This window comes from Castor canadensis, chromosome 13 (assembly GCF_047511655.1).
Source record: "Castor canadensis chromosome 13, mCasCan1.hap1v2, whole genome shotgun sequence".
In the NCBI taxonomy this organism is placed as follows: domain Eukaryota; kingdom Metazoa; phylum Chordata; class Mammalia; order Rodentia; family Castoridae; genus Castor; species Castor canadensis.
In genome coordinates, this window is record NC_133398.1 from 89,812,872 (window position 1) to 89,834,376 (window position 21,505).

The 21,505-nt window shown below is 35.0% G+C and overlaps 1 protein-coding gene and 1 long non-coding RNA gene across 9 annotated transcripts in view; one reads left to right on the forward strand and one right to left on the reverse strand.

Moving 5' to 3' along the window:
* The window catches only part of LOC141415527 (E3 ubiquitin-protein ligase UHRF2-like), a 79,545-nt gene extending 69,847 nt beyond the window's left edge, over positions 1-9,698 (reverse strand). For all 5 annotated transcript variants that reach the window (XM_074052252.1, XM_074052253.1, XM_074052251.1 and 2 more), the window contains exons 1-3: positions 9,344-9,698; positions 3,021-3,130; positions 2,025-2,211 (exon numbers count right to left, since the gene is read on the reverse strand). In XM_074052252.1, the coding sequence (XP_073908353.1) occupies positions 2,025-2,211; positions 3,021-3,130; positions 9,344-9,537 (491 nt within the window). In that variant the 5' untranslated portion in view covers positions 9,538-9,698. The remainder of the gene's footprint in view (positions 1-2,024; positions 2,212-3,020; positions 3,131-9,343) is intronic.
* LOC141415528 (uncharacterized) overlaps positions 1-21,505 on the forward strand; it is a 128,878-nt gene that overhangs the window by 49,703 nt on the left and 57,670 nt on the right. The gene's annotated exons all lie outside the window — the stretch shown is intronic.

The following is a 21,505-nucleotide window of genomic DNA, read 5'->3' on the forward strand; positions in this document are numbered from 1 at the left end:
TAATTTTTTTCTGGAGGATGAGGGTGCACTACTGGATTTTGAGCTCAGGATTTCAAGCTTGCTAGGCTGGTGCTCTGCCACTTGAGCCATAAAACCAGCTCTTTTATGCTTTACTTTTCAGATAGGCCTCATGGAGTTTTTTTGCCTGGTACGGGTCATCCTCCTACCTACAGCCTCCTACGTAGTTTGGATCACAGGAGTGCATCACCACATCCAGCTTATTTGTTGAGATGTGGTGTGGCTAACTTTGTGCCCAGGCTGGCCTCAAACAGCTATTCTCCTGGACTCTGCCTCCCGAACAGCTGGAATTACAGGCACAAGCCACTCTGACTAGTTCCTTAAATCTTTTTCAGAAACCAAGGTATATGTCTATAGAATGAGATGCGGCTACTTGTGTCACAGAGAACTGGGAACTTAAGAGAGTATTCTAACAAAGATCTAAAGGCCACTGCTCAATTAGTCTTATATTTGTCTATATTTTCCATTTCATAATTATCTATTCCAGATGGGCTTTAGAGCAAAGAAGACACGTATCTGTCAGTCAATCTTGACTAATTATGAGATATCTTATTTGGCAATATAGAAGAGAAAACACACACATAAATCACTTCGTGAGGCTGAGAAAATTATGTTTGAGAAAGCACTAAATACAATAAATTAAAATCCCTTCCATTAAGTGGACAACATTGCCTTTTAGAGAAACAGGAATATAACCTCCCCTAAAACAAGCGAGAAGAAAACTATGAGACTTCAGAGGAAAGGTAGTTACCCAGTGGTGGCAAAATTCATGCAAGTTAGTGGTAGGAAGTGACAGGAAGAAACTATATCCCTTCCTCCTTCCTCTTCTATCTTTGTAAGACAGAGGTGTTTCACATTGGTACCAGCTACCCATTTGTGCCATCAGTATTTTTGACTATCATACCTTGTAATTAAAAACCTTTAATGGTAGTATAATGTGCCCATAGTTTTAAAAACCCTTAATATGGTATTAAAAGTTCACTATAACTTCGGGCACGTTTTCCCAGTTTCTTTTGTAACCACTTTTTTTTTGTCCTCTGTAGCAATCACTACATGTGGAAGTTTAGATCTTGGCAAGTACACTCGACCTTGGAGCTTTGTTCTACTTATCAACTTCATAGAACTAGATACAATATTCCATATAAAGCATTTTGTCAGAGTCTAGTATGTATTAAATACTTAGTAATTATTAAGCACTATTTTAGAACATAAGAGGAGCATCTAACACATAGTTGGTTGGGAGAGAAGGGCCATCATAAAGGCTTATCGGAAGAAATGATATTTAAGTGAAAAGCTGAAGGGTGAATGTCATTTTCAAGCTATGCATAAGAGGAAAATGCTTCTAAGAAGAAAATGAGTCAGGTGTGAAAATCCAGAAAAGAAAGAGTAAGAGTTTTTTAAGGCAAAAAGTTAGGAATACTGCCATCTCAACCAACAAGCTGAGCACGTGGTACGTGTCTGTGACCCCAGCTCCCCCAGCTCCCCCAGCTCCGTGAGATGTATAAATAGGAGGATGGCGGTCCAGGCTGACCCTGCACAAAAGGCATGAGACCTTATTCAAAAAAGCAAAAAGGGCTAGAGGTGTGGTTCAAGTGGTAGAGTACCTGACTGGCAAGTGAGGCCATGAGTTCAAATCCCAGTACCATTCCCCACCACCACCAAAAAAAGAGAGCAATAGCTAGAGAAGCAATTAAATAGTATTATGCAGGGTTCTTTAAGGCAACATAAAGCCTATGAAGCAAAGGAGTAACATTCAGAATTCAGGCTCTATATTGGAGAAGGGACTATAGGCCTTAAAAGATGAAGCTAGAATCCAGAAGTCGCTAAGAATTTTTTATGTAATTGAATAAAGATATTAATGCCAAGAAACCATTGGCTATAACATTTAAGCATGCAACCGTACACTATGTATCTTTAGAAATCTACTTTTGGTAGTTCAAATACATATGTCACATTTGATTCTTTATAAAATAACAACAACTACAACAAAATTTGGGTGACCCTACCAGTATTCTTCTTCTGGAACTTCATCCAAAGGTGGATTCAGGCAGTAAATATGATAAGCCATATTACACTCATCACACAGAAGCTGCATGTTGGGTTCCTGTTTCTCACCGTATTTATGACAAGAGCATGTATGGCATTTCTTATCTGGATCTCCACCACACAGGTCACATTCAGGGTCATTTTTTCCTATTAAGAACAAAATTACAGCAAGTCTTATGTTAAAATAAATCTTGCATCTTAAATCTTTTCTTACAAAAAAAAATTTTTGGAAACACCATATAGCTTTTTTTTTTAAACAACAACAACAAAAAGGAACTAAAAGGAATAATTAAGTATGAGACTTAAAGAATAATTGCTGAGTCCCACCCTAGACTTACTAAATCAGAGTTTTAGGAATAGGGACAAGGCATATGCCAGTGAAAAATGGAATAACCAGCAAACATTATCTCACATAATTTCCTAAATGGTGCATACTCAAGGGCAGTGTAGAGAACTCACTGGAGCATCATAGAATACCTTAGAATTTCAAGGGAAACATAATTTCTTGAACAGTTAATAAGTGGGATAGTTCAGTATTTCTTGTAGCTTATATGTGCCTTTGAAAAAAATTACTGAAATATCAATGGCTTGACGAACCATAAAAAGTATGAGAAACTCAGAACAAGAACTTAGATAGATCCTTAATTCTATCTAAAGAGATTCAAGCTAATACTCTGGGCATTAATTCTTAGATTAGATATATGTTCCGTATTGATAAAGATATAGAGAAACTAGCCATTGTTGGTGAAGATGCCAATTAATAAACATTTGAAAGGCCACTTGACAATACTCAGAAAAACCTATTAGAAGGTATTCCCTCTTCCTACTCTGGTACCTTTAAAACAAATTTGTATGGTGTACAATTTTATACTCCTCCCAAGTTATTCAGATATCAGTAAAAACAATTTCCCTCACGTACAACACATGCAGTCTATGCTCAAAAGAAAAATCCATACTTAAAAACTTTCCATCTGCAAATGAAATAGGATGGGCTCCAGGCTTCTCGACCTTGAAGATTTCATCTACAAATATTACCCTGCAGTCATTTAATGTTCCTTCAGAACCCCTGTTTAAAATAGGAAGAAAGGTTAACTTCTACCAAGAAAATCTAAACCTTGTGCAAATAATAATGATTAGAAGTCAGTTTGGAAACTCATTGTATTTTGCCCATTTACAAATTGAGATTATAGCGATGCCAATTATTCTGAACTATTGTTTCTAATAGTAGGAAAAGTACAATTATGATTAGTTAGCACTTAAAGTTAGGTGTAACTTTAGGGTAGTATCAAGGAAAAAGAAATTCAGGACTTCGTTACTTAGAGAAACTGGAATCTCTAATTCTCTTAGAGAATCTGTCTTGTAAATTTAAAAACTATGCTATCCTGTCCATTAAAATGAAAGACTTATTTACAATAAACACAGTGAATTTCTGAGCAAAAAGATGGCCTCTTTTTTTAAAAAGTCTTCCAAATAGGAAGCCATATTTGCCAGGATTTTAATTTATGCTTATTTGCATGTTTCTTCAAAGTTAAGTTTCCTATATGATGGTGGGGTTGTACATTTTTCTTTTTAATTTGTTAACTTTTGTTTTGTATTTCTGAAGATATATTATTAGGTATAAACAAATTTAAGAATCCTAAATCATTTTATGAAATACTGCTTTTTATCTTAATAATGCATTCTACATCAACATCAAGGCTACTTCTGTTTGGTTAGCATTCTTTGCTTGGAAGACATTTTCTACCCTTTACCCTTTCTTTTAAAATTTTTAATGTCAAATGTAACAAACGTAGAATGGACATTTGTACATAGACAAATGTATATCTTAACCAGTTTGAAGGTGTATATCTCCCTGTAAATCACTAGCCGTGACAGAAGATAGAACTGTCAATTACCTAGAAGTCCTTGACCATGCCTCCTTCCCAACTGACAATTTCTTTATAACCTCTCAAGAGTTATTAGTTATCTTAATTTTCTTGAGCCTCATCACCTGTCTACCTCCCTAAGCATATGGTATAATTATGTCTGTATTTTTAAAAGCCTACAATCTATAAATTCTCACACCATCTTTACTTCCTTGCAGTTTCTTAAAGTGCCGTAACCATTTGTCCAATAGATTTTCTCACAGTCTGGATTTTGCTACTTGCATTCCCAAAGTATAATTTAAACTGTTTTTGTACTTCCTATAAATTGACAATTGGAGCTGAAGTAAAAGCAGAGAAATCTTGGTTCACTGCCTGTTTTTGTAAATAAACTTTTACTGGAATCTAGCTGTGGGCAACTTGATTGTATATTATCTGTGGCTGGTTTAATGCTATTATGGCCCCCAAAAGCCAAACTATTTACTCTCTGGCTCTTCACAGGGAAGGTGAGAGGACTGTAACCCTTGCATTGAAGGCACTTAATTACATTTAGGTTCATTTTCTTCCAAGACTATTTCATAGGTCTATTTCCATCAGGGAGCATCTATTTAATTATTTATTTTCCTGTCATGACAGTAGCCACTAATGCTCAATGCTTGGATTTATTAATGCACTGGATCCTAGAAAACACTGGTAATTCTAGTTCTAGCATTTGCTGGGGAAAAAACTATGAGATGCTTTAAAGTAAAACATCTTTCAATTACTTGGTGACCCAGTGGTATAGCTTTTATCACAGGTAGGTAAAATGCTTCTTTGGCATTTTTTAAAAGAATAGTTTTCCAACATCTTCTATAAGTGACTAGTACATTTTTGTATTGCTATGAACTTGTAGATTTAAAGAACTTCTTTTGTTTCAATCTACTATAGCTATTTTCCTTCTCAATATTCAAACTGTCTCATTTGTGGCTAATGGGAGCTTCTAGTTTACTCCCAAATCCTTCTGAAAAAATTTAGCAGTATTTGCAGATTTCCTTGTTATTTATATGACAAGATGTCTCAGGTTCATCTTGTAAATTTTCTGTTCCTGATCTGGAGTACCTAACCCTATTTCTTCTTCTTCTTTTTTTTTTTTGGTGAAGAATTCAAAACTCTGGCTTATAAGAGATAGAAAGTAGGGTCAGTGGAGCCAATGAGGATTGTGGTAATGACTATAATGGAGCCCATGGGAACTCTGGGATGATGAAAATGTTCTTGAACACAATGGTGGCACTGATACATCTATTTCTTCATGTTCACAGAAATATACACTTAAAATAAATATAGTCATAGTTTAGTATCTACAGGGGATTGGTCCTAGGATATCCCCTCTAATAGCAGAATCCACAGATGCGCAGATATCCTATATAAAATAAAAAACTTTGAAGTTTTTATTTGCATACAACCTATGAAACATTCTCCTATATATCTTCTTTAGATGACTTACAATGTTTAATATCATTTACATGTTAAGTGAATAGTTGTTATCTGCACTGATTAGGGAACAATGACAAGAAAAATGGTCTACTTATCAGTACAGATGAACTATTTTTTAATATTTTTGATCTGAGGTTGGCTAAATCTGTGGGTGTGGTAATCCCTGCACACAAAGGGTGGAGTATGTTACTGTATGCAAGCTATATCTCAAAAGTGATTTTTAAGCTGGGCATGGCAGTACATGCCTGAAATCCCAGCACTCTCGAGATTGAGGCAGAAGGATCATGAGTTCCAGGATGGCCTGGGATACAAAGTAAGACCCTGTCTCTTAAAAAAAAAGAAGCTATGGAAATTTATTTTCTGAAGTCTACTCTCTTACCCTGCTGTAAGTGAACCCTGTTTTCCTTGTCTCTATTTTCTTTGTCCTACTCAATTTGGATTCTACTTATTAGTTTCTTCTCAATTTTTAACTCCATGGCAGATGGTAATAAATAATCTAAAGCCAAAGGGCTGGGGGTGTGGATGGAGTGGCAGAGTGCTTGCCTACCAAGTACAAGGCTCCAAGTTCAAACCCCAATACTACCATCCCGCTCAAAAAGAAAAAAAGAATTAGAAACAAGCAGGAAGAAATTTCAAGTTCCCTTATTAACGCTCCAGGACAGATTAAATCTCATGTCCTCTATTTGTTTCTTCCTCTGCACCTTCAATACAGGAAAAGATTAAATTTAGCTGAAGATTAATTCTTTCCAAAAGTCTAACAAAACTAATAAACCTCTGGTGAGAATGACCAAAAAGTCACAAACTAAATTCAGAAAGAAAAAGAAATAGCACAATAGACATTGTATGCATTAAAAAAGATGTGGCTAACAAATACCTTAAAATATAGATATAGCAGACAAATTACCAGAAAATTTAATTCTAGGTCAAGAAATGGGGGGAAAAAATGAAGTCATATGATCATTATAGAAACTGAATCAATCATCACAAAACTATCCCATAAAGAAAACAGCCCTATAGGACTTTGCCAAGGAGTTTACCAAACATAAAACACTACCATAAAATAGGAAAAGAATATGTCATTCAGGACAAGTAGATAGGAAAAGTTATACTCAAGTTTTACTAACACAATGCTATAGAAAATACTGACAAACCAAATCTAGGAAAGCAAATATACAAAACGTCTGTATCAAACACTGCAGTTACTAATGAAATTTTGAAAATTCTCTTACAGCAGGAAAAGAAATAATATACCTATCACTACCTCTTTTCAACAATGCACTAAAGAACTCAGCTGGTAAATAGGGAGAAGAGGAAGAAATCAAAACAGACAAAACAAAATTAATTGAAGGATGATATAATAGTACATATTTCAAAATAATCTACATGTAAATTAAAATAAACCTTCTAAAGCTACCCCATCTAAGATTAAAGATTACTTATATTCCTATATGTCAGTACACACAAGACACTAAGAACATTTAAGACCCACCTACAGAATAAAATAGAATGGCCTAGATAGTAAGAGTATGTTTATGATCTCTGGAAATTTCTTAAGCAAGACAGAGAAAGTACACATGAAAGGACAAAAAGTTACTTCAACTTTCCAAACCTTATCTACATTAATATAAAGAAAACTACTATACAAACATCCTACAGAGAAAAGATAGGCCAGAGATAGAAAAGATACTTTTGCCACAGATGACTGAAATGCTAGTCTCCATAATTAGAATTCCTAAAAACCAAGATAGACTACCCAAATAACAACAAAAAATAACAGCAACAAAAAGGCACCAAAGTTTGGAACTTGGTTCTCACAACTTGTCAATTAAACACAAAAATTTTCTCAACTCCTCTAGTTAAGGAAATGCAAATCAAGGACAAAAACAGATACGATTTTATTACAGACTCACTTGATTAGCAGAAACCCACATCTGACAAATTAAGTGTGAATGTGAGTGCAGCACAATGGGAACTCTTGCACTGTTGCAGAAGTTTAACCTGGTACAATCACTTAAATGTTTGGTCCTATTGACTAAAGCTATAGATGCACAGGTTTTGTAACTAGAAATTTCACTCTAGACATGATGAATCCTGGAATAACTAATGCACAAATGTGACAGGGCACAGCTACAAGAATGTCATGGCAGCACTTTTCATAACAACCCTAAACTACCAACAACAGAATGCGCTTACACCTTAGCCCTAATTATATATCCATTCTTTATTGTGACAGGACTTTTTTTTAATTTTAACTTTAGCCATTGAAAAGGGATTATTTTTAAACACTTTTTATTTAGCATGTATTATTTGTACAGGGGGTTTCATTGTGACATTTTCATATACGCTTACATTGTACCTAGGTTAAGTTCAACCCCACCATTATTCTCCTTCACCCCACTCCACCCTACTTAAAATGATTTCAACAGGTTTCAATGTTTGCTCTTCATAGAAGTATATAAAATATATCGACTATATTCACCTTCCTTTATCCTTTCCATTTCTCACTACCACCATTACCTACCCTCTAACAGGACCTGTTTTACATTCCTGTCCTTCATTATTTGGGTGTATATTCATTGTTCAAAGGATGAGTTTCACTATGGTATTTCACCAGTAAATATATTGTACTTTAATCAGTCTAACCCCTCTATTACTCTTCCTTACCCTTTCTCCTGCTACTCCTTACTATTCTACAGCTTTCAGTGCTTTTGTTTTAGGGAAAAATTGTTAATCATGAAAAAACTTTTCATCTTCAAGCCACACTAGCTTCTTTTTTGGCTCTTGTGTTCCTAATACTTCTAGTAAAAACTCAAATGATGGGGAACACAAAAATTTGCAGGATAGTGTTTTACTATTAGGATAGCTACCACATAATGAGCCAGTATTTGCCTATCCATTATATCCACCCAATCTTAGTTCTAATCTCCAAAGTCACAGTACTCCACTCTACCTCATGATCACTTGGGAAAACTTTCTAGCACAGTGAGTATTGTTAGGTCCTATTGCATGCACGTGCTGTTTTATGTTTCCTGCACTCAAGCACATTACAAGGCTCTCTACAGTCAATTTATTTAGTTGCTTTCTCTTTTACTTCATGGTTTGTATCCATATCAGAATTTTAAGTTGTTTGAAGTCTGTAATTGAGCTACAGAAATGCATGAAATGCATATAGAAGATCATTTAAACATTATTTATAATAAAGAGAAAGTTTAAGAGATTATCTTTTAAAACTTGTAAATTAGTGATTATTCAGCCAATAAACTATTCAGAAGAAGCAGACAGGTGGTATAATAATTTGCCAGGTATAAGAGCTAACTGTGAAACAATGTCTAGTGCTTTTATCACCTAAGAGAATTTCTTAAAGAACTAGCAAGATAAACATGTGAGTGATTTGGTATTTCAGATGACTTTTTGCATTTTGAATTCTCTTCATTAAGTTACAGATAGCTATTGCTATTGCTGCTGCTCTTATATCAACATAGCTACTAAAATGATTTTCTGTGTGTGTATATATATGTTATCATATATATTATATGCAATATATATACCATTATTTATATTATTATGTATACATATTAGTGAAAATGCTAGTGAAGTTTATTAGGAAAGGAACATACTTTCAAAAGAGTGAGAGCAGATCATCTCTAGAGTGAGAAGGAGAATGAAGATTTGTGTATTACTTTGTTTCATCTTTAACATTCCTGTGATAAATGTAAGGATTTCTCTAAGATACTCAGATATTACCAAGATTCTCCCAAACATTTCTAACCCTACAGAAAACAAAGATTTAAGCCATTCTTAATAAAATTTGTAAAAATATTCTTCCAGAATATGAAACTTTCCTTCTTTCATAAACTCCATCTTTTTAAATCAGAAACATGTGTTTTATATCTAAAAATTTTATTCCTGAATTCAATAACTAAAGTCAGTGAAGAGAATCCTACCCCAGGAAAATTTTCACACGAAGTTCTTTTTTGGTCCTTGAGATTGTCTTCAATGTGGTAATTTCTGCATCATACGAAAATCCTCTTTTTCCTGGATTTTCTTCATTGAAATTAACCATTAGTGTATCACCGACATTTAGTTCATTCCATTTCAAAATAGTTCTAGCTCGTGGTCGAAGATCCTTCACATTCATTTCTAGTGTACCACTTTCTGGGTATCTGAGGAAAGAGAAAGGATGACACAACACAGCTTATAATCAATGCCAAAGATGACTAAAATTATATGCAACATATAGAAAAATCTAATTTTCAGAGCTGGTAATTTGGGAGAAAAAGTAAAAGAGATTTCAAGGTCCTTAAATAGAGATGTGGATCATGTTGGATTCTTACCTGTACCATGATAGTAACGGGTTGGTTACTGTAAGTGTGAACATGAACCCTCTCCCCACCCCCACTAGACCTTGGAGATGTGACTCTCTTTGTGGTTTACAGAATGGCAGGAAAAGTGTACATTCTGTGTTCAAAGACCAACCACCGGCTGGCTATGATGACACATACCTGTAATCCTAGCTACTCAGGAGGTGGAGGCAGGAGGAGGACTGTGAGTTTGAAGCCAGGGCACATACCAGCACCATCTGGAGATGTACTAGAAATGTACATTCGAAGGCTCCACTTTGGGCCTGAGTCAGAAACTCTAGAAATGAAGTCCAGTAATCTACTTTTACAAATGCTGTCAGTGATTCAAACGTATGTTCAAGTTTGAAAACCTCCCGTTCAACAGGAACATGAGAATAGTTAAATATTATACCCTAGTATGATAGCATTTAACAAGACAAGAACCAAGGGGAGAAAACTCTTGATCAACGAGAGTGCACTGCTCAAAATGAAAATGGGCTTGAAGCTGGAAAGCCGCACCAGTAGCTAGTTTTGGTTCTTCCAAATCAAATAAGGACTATGCAACCCTAGAACTCTCACAATACACTTAACTCATTTAGAATAAATAGATATGAATCCTGTATGGGATTTTAAATTACCCAATTTAATCAAGTAGCTAAGTTTTTGTTAATTTGGGAAGGGGGAAATTTCAAGACAGGCAGAGGGCCTCAGAGACTATTTGATCCAGTTAACCCATCAGTGTCTCAATTTCCTTTAACGAAGCTTCCAAACAATCAGCCTCTGCTCAAACAGTAAGCACTGGGGACATTTTTAACCTTAAGGAAAGCCATTCTGTCTTCATACAGTTCTGATATAGGGAAGAGAAGATACCCAATAGTGGATCAAAGATAAACTTTAAGAATTTATTGAGTTCCATCCATGAAGGTATCTATATATGTGCTCTACGACAGACCTAATATTTGGCAATCTAAATGTCCCTGACACCTTCAAACATCTTCTCTAATCAAAACATTGTTTTTAGTGAAGTTCCTTCATCTCACACGACCAGATTTTGAACCTCTTTATTATCCTTGTGTCTTCACACAAAATACATCCTGTTTTCAGCCTGCCTAGGTTTAGATTCCTGATTTACTGTGTATCCTTGGAAAAGTTATTAAACCTCTGCGACTATTTCTCATCTGTAATTCTTACCTCATGGTAACTAGCCCTCATATAGTGGTATTAAGAGCTAAAACTGGAAGAGTTTTGAAGTGCTTAAAACAGTACCGGGTAAAGTAAGTATCAGTTATTAGTATTTTGTCACTATTAAATAGAAATAATTCTAGTTGACAAATATAAAGTCGTGTTCATGGTTCTACTCTTCTTCCTCTATTTCAATCCTACTTTAATGGTCAAACCTAGAAGTCTCCAGGCCAACATTTGGTGTTTAAAAACCAATTTATAGACAATTATTGTTTCATGACTTGGTCAAAAAAGTAGCCAACATTTTTCTCAACCTACAAAATGAAGAGGTTAAAACAGATTTTAAACCTTTTCTAATGATAAAGTTGTGAATTCAACTTCATCCTTAATATTCTTAAGGCCATGTGAGACAGAAAACTATTTTAGATGTAATTCTTTTTCAGCTGTAATGTGAAAGTTATGTTTTGACATCGTGACATTGTAATTATTCTGTACAGTTTTAAAATGACATAGTTAAAAAGCATGCTTCAATAGCAAAAATGTCTCCATTTTCCAAAGTTTGTCAAAAATTAGATACTCAGAATGGAAATAGAGAACATGAACAAAGTTTTATGGTTTCTTTATTTATATTGGGTGTATGTGTTTTTGTTTAAGACAGGGATTCCCTGTGGGTGAACTCGCTATGTAGCCCAGACTGACCTTCTGCCTCTGCCTCTCAAGTGCTGGAATTACAGGCATGCACCAGCTCCTCTAGGTGTATTTTTAAAGAGACAATCAAGGAACTCTGAACATTGACTACTTACTTGATAATAAGAATCATGGGACTTTATAGGATTTGTTATTATGCTTTATGTATCCGGGTTCCTAAAACCATCCCCAGGTAAAATGATTCATTAGAACTCACAGGACTTCTTACACCATGGCAGATAGCTATAACTATTGCTACCGTTTACTATAGCCAAAGGGAAAATCAAAAATCAAAGGCAAAGGACCAAAATCAAAAGTGACTAGAGGAAACTAAACACAAGCTCTAAAGTCCTGTCCCACTAAGACATTTCCTCCAATCACAAATTGTGATAACATACAAAATATGGTTTACCAGGATAGCTCAGCAAAATTCTCAGTTATTAGGGGCTAGTCACATAGGTACTCACATATGCCTAGCATATACCAAAAGTCCAGCTCCCAAAAGCAGATGTTCACATAAACCATCATGAAAACAGTCCTAAAATCTAAGTTCCCAAACATCAATCAAAGGCCAACTAACTAAGCAGACCTTTTGAAGAATAATATCCTCAGATCTAATGTTAACTCTTTTCTGCAAATTCTTTAAAAAGAATCCTTTTACCTATTTTGTCAGTTGGATGGGGAAGCAGATGTTAAGATGAAGGTAACACCTATGAAAGATAGGAGAAGAACCAGAACTACGCAATAGGGCCCTTAGACCATGATTCTGGTCAGTTGTGTTGAACAGAAAGGAAGGAGTGTCTGGCAAAAAGTGTCCCAGAATGTGGTACACCTCTGTGGTACAAGTTTTGGCCAACCCAATATTGAGCTCAGTTGTGGAGATTAAGCACAGAGTCCCACAAGGGGCAGAAATTGCCAGGCCCTATAAGTCTTGTCACACTTAGTCTGTATGAGAGACACCAGGAAAGAATATAAACCTTGGCTCAAACACTTCAGATCTCAAAAGTGCTATTTTTGAATGTTATTAGCTAAGTCAACTCCTTACAGCTGGTCAAATAATTTTTTGAAGGGAGAGTCAAGCAGCATACCCACCAAGGTCACTATAGTCACATTTCATATATATATATATATATATATAAGGCCATTTATGACAAATGATGTAAGGTCTGAGATTCTCTTCAAAATAATCCAGTGATGGTCAGAGATGCTGGTACAAATAATACAAAATTGGCCATGAGTTGATAATGGTTGAAGTTAAGTGATGGATTCATTATATTGTTTTCTCAACTTCTGCATGTGTCTAAAAATTTCTATAATAAAAACAAAATAAAAATGCTGCAAGTTAAAATCCAAAAACTAGCTAAACACCAAAGGATTGCTCCAAATTCTTTTTGTCCCATTATCAATACAAAATTCAAAAGGTTAGTACCCAAGGCTCATAATAAAGATGAGCAGCCTCCTGCTCCAAGTCCACTGTGCCCCTTACTTCTGCTCCCCAGAGACAACCACTTTCAATTCCTTGCTATTTCTTAATTAAATCTGTATTTTTAAATAACATGCTTATACTGTATTTTTTAACTGCTACTCTACCCATATCCCATATCCAGTTCACTTGCCTCCAAATCTTCTTCCTTATGATTACTAACACATAAAAGAAAATTACAACAACCCTTATAACAGAAGTAGGAGCCATTTTATCCTAATATTGCAGATAAAGCACTGAAGTTAAAAAACTTAGACATATTTCAAACTGACCATCTGACTCTAGGCTCCATAATTTTAAAAAGGGTTTACAAACTTTCTTGCTCTTTAGCATATTATATAAACTATATCATGTAATGTTTTTAAAACATAATGACTAGACAATATTCATAGCTAAGTAGTGAGAACACTTTAATTAATTTCCTTCAGAGTTTTGTATTCCTTGTACATTGAAGACAAGGGTTCCAACACATGAAACCTTTCCATGATACACACAAACCATATTTAAGCCACAGAAGGTGGGAACACAGAATTCCATGCAAAGCTAGTAAGAAAAATGTTTTATTAAGTTTCTGGTGCTCTTAAAATCAAGAACGAAAACCTGTAAGCAGCTGTACTCAAGAGAAAGATTATTCAAGTATAGACAGCTACTAACAAAACATTCTCTTTCCCATGCAATTTAATGTAAAGGTGAAGCTACCTCAAATTAGTCCAAGTAGCTGATGTTTTCCAGCATTTGCACTGAGGAGAACTGACTGTACTGACTGTATGAAACATTTTGGGAGAGTGGAAACTTGAACAACCTCTAAAACAGGGCTTAAGGTAAATAAGGACACCATTCATCTGCAGGCAAGTTCCAGTTCACAAAATATTTAATGTCATACCATATGCAAAAAAGAAAGCATTTCTTACTCAAAAAGATAACATTATGAAGTTTCACACCTTGAATTTAGATCTTACATACAATTGTGAATAACTTACTTAAAACTGCTTGCTCTGAGGTGTTACATATTACATGGAAATAAATCTCATTTTTGAACATAGAAAAATGGCGAATAACTGTTTTGATAATAATGGATATAATATAATTGGGTTAAAACCACCAATGTCAAAAAATAGGATACTCGCAAGTATTACCTAAGAATACTTATCAAAATAACATTAATTATTAAGTAAAATCAGCAGTTTGATTTTATTGCTAGGTATTTTTCAAAGTTATAAAAAACAAATACCAAGTAGATATTTACAGGAGGAAATTAAGGTTGAAAGATTCTTTAATAACGAAAACCTTAGCAATGAAGACCTAAAATTCAAACCAAATTCTCAATCTAGTACCTAAACTATATAGCCTGTAAGCGAATCACTGCTCTATATACTTATTAGGCCCCTGGTATACCTATTTGAAAAACAGATTCCTGGGCCCTACCCAAGGCCCACCTAAGGTAGTGACAGGGAGGGATCCCCTCAGGAATCTGCATCCTAAACACCTTACCTGGGAAAATCTGCAGTGTTTCTGACCATCACTGAGAAACACTAATGTAAAAGGATGATGCATCAATTTGAAAAGTCAAAATCAATTGATATCTGCAAAGTCATTCTTCTAAGTACTAAGTGATCTTATAACACACGTAAGAGCAATGGTAAGGTCACGTGTATGTCTAACTTCTTCCATTCTCCTTTTGATTATCATCTATTCGGAACCCTGCAAGTCATAGAAGGTTAAAGGAAATATTTGAAGTCTTTAGTAAACACATTGGTAACAAACAAAAAGCAACATGGTACACTGGTCACTGCACCAGGTTTCTGAGATTAAACTCTTCGTTCTAGCTCCCAACACTCAAAATCAACATGACATCAACTTCAAGAAAATTCTACTCTCCCATCAAAATCCAGAAATCATTTCATTTAATATCACTCAGAACACTTTTGGGATTTCTTTGGAAATAGATCACGACATCAATACACTCAAGACAATCAGTTTTATTACTTTATAGAAAAGTTACTTCCATCTAAAAATACCACTTGATTTTATTCACAATTGGCTCACTGACTTCTATTTGTAATAGCCATAATTAAGACTACTCAGCCTATACTACAGGAGAATAGACTCAAAAATCTTAAAAAGTGGTGGTACACGCCTGTAATCCCAGCTACTTAGGAGGCAGAAGCAAAAGGATTGGGACTTGGAGGCCAACCCCAGCAATGTTAGTGAGACCTTATCAAAAAAGCAAAACAAAACAAAAGAGCTGAGTCATGGCTTAAGTGGCAAAGCACTTGCCTAGCCAGCTGAAGGCCTTAAGTTCAAACCCTAATACCACAAAACAAATAAACACAAAACAGAAAAGAGAAAAAAAAAAGAGACAAAAGGGCTGGAGGCATAGCTCAAGTGGAGCCTGAGCGCCACTTGAGAGCACCTGATTAGCAAGGGAGAGACCCTGGGTTCAATCCCCACACTCCAAAAACAAAACAAACCGCCACCAAACCAAACCAAACAAACAACAAAAACAAAATCTACAGAACACTGGGAGCAATAGGTAAATCCTCATTCAATTCCTCCTTAACAATATTTTTATACTTTGCCTGTTATAACCCAATCCTAATGCAATAAAATTATTCATCAAAGAATTGCTATGACCACCACCATCATCCACTGCTTTTTTTAAACTTTTTTTTTTGGTGGCACTGGGGCTTGAATTCAGGGCCTGCTGCTTTCTAGGCAGGCATTCTACCCCTTAAGCAACATCCCAGGACCCCTTCATTCTTTTAGTTACTGTTGCACCTGCATTATCCCCCACACTTGCTATATGATTCCACTACCAGTACCTCAACCCCTAATCAATATAAACATGAGAATTCTATTCATCCTGGTTATATCTAAACTTGCTGTTTATTCCCTGCTAAAGATAAGCATCAGGACTAGAGGTGTGGCTCAAGTGGTAGAGCACCTGCTTTGCAAGTGTGGAGTCCTGAGTTTGAACCTCAGTCCCACCAAAAAAAAGAAAAGAGAGAGAGAGAAAAAAGATAAGCATCAAATTCAAAATAGGCATTGATAAGAATACTTTGGGCCACAATACAAACAATAACATATAAAGTAATCCTAGCTATTATTCTACCTTTATTAACAAATGGATCTTTTACTCCATCAGCACTTATTTCCACTTCAGCACACATATGATTATGTAAGACCATCATAACCACTAGCAATGAATGATATGACTTATTTCAATACTAGCAGAAACTGACTAATACTTTATAGAAGAAGAATCAGATGTGTCTCAGACTTTAATGTCAAATATACCTCAGGCCCATTCATTCTGTTCTTCATAATTCATATGATAAATGCTTTAACAATAATCCTTTTAAGAGCATTTCATAATCCCCACATGCCATACAACTAATTTTACTATCAAAACCCTCTGTTTGACTGCTTCATTCCTATGAACTCCAAGTTTCCTACCCCTGATTTCAGTATGGCCAATTTATACATTTATTATAAAAACTATATCCTAAACACAAGTCCTATGCATATGACACATCTCTATACCCATTATTATATCAAGTATCCCTCCTCAAACATAATAATTATGTCTGATAAAAAGTTACTTTCATAGTTTTAATGTAATCAAGGTATGACATACACAACTCCTCTTATTTCTAGAATTATAGGAATCTTCATGCTATAGAGTGACAGTGGCTCACCCCTACAATCCTAGCTCTTGGGAGGCAAAGATCAGGAGGATCAAGGTCAAAAGTCAGCCCAGGCAAATAGTTCATGAGTTCCTATCTCAAAAAAACCATCATAATAAAGGACTAGCGGAGTGGCTCAAGTGGTAGAGCACCTGCCTAGCAAGTGTGAGGCCCTGAGTTCAAACCCCAGTACCACAAAAAGAAAAAAAAAATTCATGCTACTTAAGATGCCATATTCTACAAGGTCAGCTAAATAGGGTGGAGGGCCCATACCCTGAAAATACTGTTTGATATCCTTTCCTTACTAACTAACCACCATTAACCTAGCGAATCTCCTCTCAGGTACTATATTCATAATACTTAGTTCACAATGATTATTAATTTGAGGAGATTTAGAAATAAGCATACTACTCCCATCCTAATTACAAAGAAAACCCCCACTCTACAGAAGTTGTCATTAAATATTTTTCAATACAAACAACAGCATCAATAATTCTAATAATTGCTATTATCACAAATATGCTTCATTCAGGATAATGGACTATTAATAACCATTACTCTTAAGTATCACTTATAATAACCCTAGCAGTGCTTATAAAGTTACAACTAGCCCCATTCCACTTTTGAATACCAGAATACAAGGAATCCCACTTACATCAGGAATAATCCCATTACATGATAGAATTTAATGCACATCAATTCTATTTTAAATCTCAACACCAACCAACCTAAGTGTAATCCTTACTTCAGCCATACTATCTATCCTAGAAAGTGGTATAAGAGGACTTAACTAGACTCACTTATGATGGAGTTTAGCCTATTCATCAATTGCCCATACAGGATGAATAGCTATCATCATGTACAATCCATCAGTAATAACTCTGAATTTATTAATCCATATTATAGTTATAATATTTAACTTAAATTCTAACACAACATTATGACTGCTTCATACATGATATAAAAAACTAATAATAATCTCCATAATTCTTATCACTCTTATCCCTAGGAGGCCTACCACCAATCAATCACAGGCTATCTACCTAAATGATTATTATTTAAGAAACAACAGAAAATAACATTTACTCTACATCCACTAACAGTATTCTCATCTACTAACAACATAAAAAGTGACCACTTGAAAGCATAAAACAAATATTCTGCATATCATCACTAATAGTATTATTGACCTTTTTGCTCCCCTAGACTCCATAATATGAACAATGGACTTGGAATTTAGGTTAGGAAGACCAAGGGTCTTCAACTAAGCAAGTGCTTATATTTAATTTCTGAACTAAGGACTGCAAAACTATGTTACATCTACTGAGTACAAATCTAATGATAGCTATTATTTTAAAACACCTCAATTAAGCTAAATCCTTACAAACTGATGGGGTTTTATTCTATGAAAATTTAGTTAACAGGTAAATATCCTAATCAACTGGCTTCACTCAAGCCATCCCACCATCAAGGAAAACAAAACAGGAGAAGCCCAAGCTTCTCTATAACATTTGCTGTATGAGCTCTTAATTACATCCCAGTGTAAGTTATCCCCAAAGTAACCATTACTTTGACATTTCCATTTTATCTCAATCCTACAGTAAAACTTTGACACTGTAATAAAAACAACAGTTTAACACATTTAGTTTAAAAAAAACTTTTCAAATACTAATAAATTGTTGGTCTTCCTTACAGAAAAATGCATAAGTAAAGAACCTCTGGTTTATGGTATTTGTTCTGCAAAAACATCCTAACTAGAGATTAACACAGAAAAAAATTTAAAGTTATGTGAACAACCCTATATACAACAGACACTGTTAATATAAGGTATTATAAACAGGTATAGATAATACCTCTTTATAAGCATGCTTCTCCCAAAACGAGAGGCAGTTCTGGTTGCAAACGTGCTTTTTCTGAATCCAAATCTACCACCTACTAATACTGGGCAGGATGCTTAACCTCTCTAAACCTCAGTTATTCCCACTTCACACATAAAACAGTACTTCACTGAGTTTTAAAGTAAGAATTACATGAGAAAATCCAGTAAAGCATTTGTGCACTATTAGACACATGGGTTATTTTAACAGAATTACTAGATTAAGCTACTATAATTTGGGCATCACTATGAAAAGACTTAGCAGTCATTTTCCCACATTTAAAAATGGCAACTTTGCCTACTTACAATTATGCATTCTTCAGATATAATACAGAAATATATTAACTCTCATGAGAATTTTCCTTTTTTACATACATACTACCTTGTTCAAATTATCAGATGTTTTCTAGTTTTCCTCTTAGAAATCAGATAAAATTTATAAATTAAGACCTCTATATTAGACACTAAATTTAAAGCAATAAAAAAAAGCAGGCCAATAATAAAATAGTTTTCTTAAATTTACCTCTTTAATTGGCCTACAGGACTGACTAAAGGTACACACGTTAAATCCTTGGTAGAAGAAGTTAAACACAATGTGTAGTGAGTAATATGGTAACTGTGCCCTAAGAATTAAACATGGACCATATGACTGAGAACCTTCTGTCAATATTTCTCTAGAGGGCAGGGCACAGTGGTACACATCTTTAACTTTAGCACTTGGGAGGCTGAGGTAGGAAGATTGGAGAGTTCCAGGCTTGAACAGAGACTGAGCTGCTTCAGCTAATGACACCATTTCAAAGAGAAGCATTTTACAATCAGGAGAATTTGAGACATAGCTCAACCCTAGTTTAACTTCAGAAAGTTAAAAGGACTGACTGCTATATTTAAGAGCCCAACTTAAAAGGAAAACCATAACTAGACCTCAGAATATTCAACTGCCATTTTCCCTACTCAAGAATTTAATAAATTTCCCATAAGCACATTATGAACATTACTTTCTATGCAAACTTAATATGGGTAAATACTGCATAACAGAGAAATCGTCCCTCATATAAAGTCATCTCTACCATTCATCTCCACCATTTAGCTTGAACAAAATATCTCCTTTAGAAAAGCCTTTGAGTTCTAATAATTTTGTCTATATGGAAACAAAATAGAAATAAAAATTAATTAAGGACAGGAGGTATGGCTCAAGTGGTAGAGTGTCTGCCTAGTAAGTGTAAAGTCCAGAGTTCAAACCCCAGTACCATTACCAAAAAAAGAAAAACAGGAACATTCAAGGAAGCTATAAAAGTAAACAAGAATAAGCTTACCAAAATGAAATAAGGGAAAATTTTGTGTTTTCTCCCTTATACTTAATGATTTATAATAGCTTATAGTACTTTAACATTTGCTTACATTTTTTTGGTGGTACTAGAGCTTGAACTCAGAGCCTCATGCTTGCTAGGCAGGTATTCTACCACTTGAGCCATGCCCCTGTCCTGTCATTTGCTTATTTAATCATACTCCTTTTTTAAATCACAAAATACCATTAAAAGTTTTCATTCAGGTTTAGTCTGTTCCTAGTAATCAGGGCTTTGTAGAGTTGGGAAGAGAAGTAGCACTCCTCACAGCCAAAAATTATGTATGCCCACTTGAGTGTGCTTTTAAAACTTATTTAAATATTTCTTTGAACCCAGGTACCAGTGGCTCATGCCTGTAATTCTAGCTACTCAGAAGGCAGAGATCAGGAAGACAGCAGCTCAAAGCCAGCCCCAGGCACAAAACAGGGCTGGTAGAGTGGCTCCAGTGTTAAAGCACCTGCCTTGCAAGCATGAGGCCCTTAGTTCAAACTCCAGTACCACCAAAAAAAAAAATCTCTTGGAATCTAGATCTCTGGAGCAGTAATTTCTCTTCAAATACTAACCATGTTGGCTGAGTTCTAATAAAACAAGGGCAATAATAGATGAGTGATATAATAGCAATAAAAAAAATCCCCCCAAAATCTACACTGCACCAGATATTTGATGTTAACTTCATATTTGCTTGATATTTTCAGCAGTAAGATGCAAATCATAGAGTTGACAACCTAGATAGAGAAAATATATATTCATAAGATAAACAAACTATATTTTTTCACAAGAAGCCTTCAACAATTCAGCTAATGTTCATGAAGGAACTGATAGTAAAGAGAATTTACTAACAGCAAAAATTGAAAACATCTCAAACCTTTTATAATAACCTCCTTTTCCTAAAGTCAGTGCAGTATCTATAATTTTGAGAGGAAAACGAAGATAGACTAAGGAAATTATTTCATTTATATTTTAGAACAATGTCCACTACTGTATCTTAAAATTTCTTAGTTTGTTTTTTGAAACTCCTCTACCTAATAAACATCACTAAGCCTGAAATGCCTATCATTCCCCACAGACTAAAAATTGTTTTTAACTCTGATCTGAATAGAGTGGGAATTGAAGATGAAAAAGAATACTTATTTATCTTGATCTGATTCTGAAAGCAATTTTGTTTTAATGGAGGCTCGTTTCAAAGCCTAAGAAGTCATATGGCTTGGTAATAATTATCTATTGCATACTGTAAAAATTGCTCTTAAAATCCCTATAATTGCCCCTATAATCCCAGCATTTGGGAAGCTGAGGCAGGAGGGTCACTTGAGCATAGAAGTTTAAGACCAGCCTAGGCCACACAGCAAGAGAGCATCTCAAATAATTAAAAACGAACAGCTCCATTTTAAATTGACAAACACCGGATGTCCTCCAAGTGTTCCAGAGGCAGGTTCTTGATCCTGCCCATGATACTTGCCTCATCTTTGCTAAATTACAGCAACATATAGGATTCTAGGATGGTGACTGTTT